This window comes from Quercus robur, chromosome 7, assembly GCF_932294415.1.
Source record: "Quercus robur chromosome 7, dhQueRobu3.1, whole genome shotgun sequence".
Taxonomy (NCBI): Eukaryota; Viridiplantae; Streptophyta; class Magnoliopsida; order Fagales; family Fagaceae; genus Quercus; species Quercus robur.
In genome coordinates, this window is record NC_065540.1 from 46,657,788 (window position 1) to 46,661,452 (window position 3,665).

At 33.0% G+C, this 3,665-nt stretch overlaps 1 protein-coding gene across 1 annotated transcript; it reads right to left on the minus strand.

The window, feature by feature from the left end:
* Nucleotides 1-957: 957 nt before the first annotated feature.
* Nucleotides 958-2,198, minus strand: LOC126690933 (putative F-box protein At3g16210). The gene has a single exon (XM_050386037.1). It carries the CDS (start codon nt 2,155-2,157, stop codon nt 1,024-1,026), a length of 1,134 nt encoding a protein of 377 aa, XP_050241994.1. The 5' UTR covers nt 2,158-2,198; the 3' UTR covers nt 958-1,023.
* Between the last annotated feature and the right edge of the window lie 1,467 nt (nt 2,199-3,665).

Sequence of the window (3,665 nt, forward strand, 5' to 3'; positions counted from 1 at the left end):
GTGTTAGGATTTCAAATTGAGTTCCACCTTTAACTCATTGGTATGGGATGAGAAGGATGTCTAATGTCTATAAGGAAATACTTCCCATGCCTATAGGCTACAACTATTGCCGCCCTCAAGTATAGTAAGTATAAGTTGTTGTCTTTGATTTTCCTAATGTTCCTCTTTATTTTTCCTACCGATGTTGGTCTTTTGCTTCTACTTCATACAATTGTGTAATAAAATATACTAACTCATTCTCAACTCACAAGAGATTAAGAGAGGGAAAATAAATGAAATGGAGTTAACAAAACAGTACAACTAAGCATAATTACTTTATTGGGAGTAAAAAAAATTTACACAAATCATGCAAAGGAAAGATAACAAAATGGTTCCAGAAGAGGAGTATAAACAGGTCATTTCAATCTTAATCACCCAAAGCAAGCAATACTTACTAGTGAGTTGCTTTTTCAATTAACATTTGCTTTATAAAAATGTACAAGAAGAATTTTAGCATAAACATATCAAAGTTGATAGAATGAGAAACTTATTAGATGAATAATACAACGAAAACATTTAGTATAAGCGTGAAAGCATGAACTTAAACAATCAACTATCACCATAAAATTGCCAGCAAAGAAAAAGTTGATCACTTCTACGTATACATGGTAGATCAAAAGTGGTAGGAAACATGAACTTAATTTCTTTTAATAAACAAGCTTGCTCAAGTTTGATGGCCAACATTAACCACTTATTTTATGTAAGTAATAAATGATTAATTTAAGAAAATTTGAAATGTGGACAATGAATTTAAGTATAAATGATATGTACTCAACTATCTTAAGCTATTTATCCTAAAGATAAAACCACTTAATTAAGGTAATCCATCAGCAATAAGAATAATCAATAGAATAGTGCAACATCGAATTGTATATATTCATAACTAATGTATGATATGATCAGTGCTAAGTACATGTATAGAACAAAATGAAAATCCATAAAATAAATAAAAGGTAGGAAATGCATATTACGTATTTAATTTCTTCAGTATGTAACTACCCTATTGGCGGCTTTGTCGAGCAAAACTAGACTCTCCACATAAGGATCAACAAACGTATTCTTATTTCCAATAATTCTAAGATCTTTAATCTCTTCACTTTCAGGATCCTGCGAGACGAGTTTTCCTCCATCCAATTTTAATACAACCTCGCCATTCCTGCGAAAACCTATTACCCTTGGTATGTCCTCTGAATCGAAGATATAACTTTGATTGGAAATGGTTAAACTTAAAACTTTAGTCCATGAGGACACAACACCATACTTTTTCATCACCCAGATATGGAGGAAACCATTATAATCCTTTTGAATCAAGGCAATGGAATCCTTATATACGGAAACAAAAGCAGACATCATTCCCGTGTGACCTATAGGTTCTGGTGGCAGTATCTCACGGAAGACCTCATCACCCAAATCAAAGACCAGAATAAAATAAAGAGATTTGTTATCAGTAACCCTAGAAGCAACCCAATGCAGAGCCCCATTGATAAATGCATGTGGCTCATGATGACATAAAGCGCATATGGGAGCCAAACCAACCCTAAGCATTCTCCACTCACCAGTGGAGAGTGAGTAAATTCGAAGATGATGAAGTCTATCCATTAAATTAACTACTATCACCACTTTATAATCATTAGTTCTTGGATCAAATCCAAACCCAATACACGCGTCAGAACTGAAATTGGTTAAAGGAAGATTAACTAACTTTCTAACAGAAGGGTTCCACAGGCATAATCTGCTGGTTCCCTCGGTTAAATTGTTGGAGAGGCAGAGAAGCAGGCCATTACAAGTACCCACCACACGGAATATTGCATCAGGGTCTGGAACAAGGAAAGGGTAATCAAAGCTGGTGTGTTGAGTGAAATCAGGTTCATCATCTTCGTTATGCAATGCGTAGAATTCTTTCTGATTCTCTGAGCAGAGGTTGAAGAAGAGCAAGTTTTTGTTGTGGGAGTAGCGGAGATGGGTGGAAATGAAAGTGGGGTTTTGAATTAGAGACTTCCAGGCTTTTGAGACACACGTACAGATAATTATGGATTTGATAGGTAAGCGAACCAAAATATTGGTAACAATCTCAGAAGGTAACAATTCCCATTGAATTAACTCGTTGTTGTCTGACATTGCCGCTGAGACTGAGAGACTAGAGTTTAGAGAATAATAGGTGATTACGACAAGAAATAAACAAAGACAAAAGCTATCGTGCATGAATTTATCTTTTGGTTGCTTTCATTTCCAGCTACCTGGATGCACTTTGGCTGGTCTCTATTGGTAGATCTTTGCCACTACTAGTGTAGCACGTTGCTTTTACTTTAAGCAAAGAATATAGTTACGTGGATAAGCAGATTAGAATCCAGTGAGTTTACCATCCCTACGGGGTAAACAACAAATACCTATATAAGATATAACTTCGCTAAGCAAGCTTAGGTATAGGGTGAATCGCGAAATACCTAGTTCTATTTGGATTGAGGGGAGTATAGTAGAATTAGCTCAAAATTAATCTATTTAGCCTATTCTACTTTACTCCTCCTCCCTCCCCTCAATGGCAAAGTCAGAATTTTAATTTAGAGAGGCAAGATCAAAAGACAATAATAATAATAACTAAAAATATTAATTAATATTACTAATAAAATTATAAATAATGGTAATTGTTATAAAGAATATATTAAAATTTAAACAACCGTAAAATAAATGAACAATTGTAAAACAACTAATTCATAGTTACTAACAATTAAAATAAGAGATTAATCTATATACACAAATTTTAGACATCTAATTTGATTCTATGTAATAATTTGGGAAAATAAATTTCCACCTTTCATTCTCTATTTTTCTAATTATTTAAATTTTAGATTTATGGTAAAAACTCAGAATTTGAAACTATGAAAAAATAAGCAATAGAAGTGAAAAAAATAATGGATGCTTTACTGCTTTAGTACCATACAAGACATTATATTATTATTATTATTATTATTATGTGTAAAGTTTGAATTCCCAGGTTGTACTTGAGGTTAAAAAAAAAAAAAAAAAAAAAAAACCTTGAATATTGGTCAAAAGTGCACACAGCCTTTAACTTACAAATAAAGGTAATAGTTGGTGGCCATTTATTTCAATGTCAGGCTAATTGATAAAAGTGGGAGTAGTTCTTTCAATAACACCACAAAATTTTTACAATAAATTAAGGAGTTAGCATATTGTAGGTCAAAATAAAATATAATAAATTAATCTAAGATCCATTCCAACTAAAAACACAAGTATTGTAAAAATATTGTGAAATTTTGTTGTATTTCTAGACTTTCTTAGACAAAAAATGTGTTTATTTATTTATTTTTGCATGCTATGGTACAATCTATGTACAGGGAAAATATTTCTTTGTTTTACTATTTTAGTGTCAGAGGGGCAAAGAACTACTCTAATAGAACAATATAATTTTTTTTTTTTAAATGAACTATATAAAAGATTTTTGGGGTGGGGTCAGGGGGCAGGTGCTCCGCCCCCCTTGCCCCCTCTGGTTTCGCCCCTACTCCTCCCTCAATCCAAACAGACCCTTAGCTAGGAGTTGAACCCGAGACTACTAGATTTACAGTTAGATTAGTCATGTTGGGCAAGGCTTGATTACATTTTTCAATTTT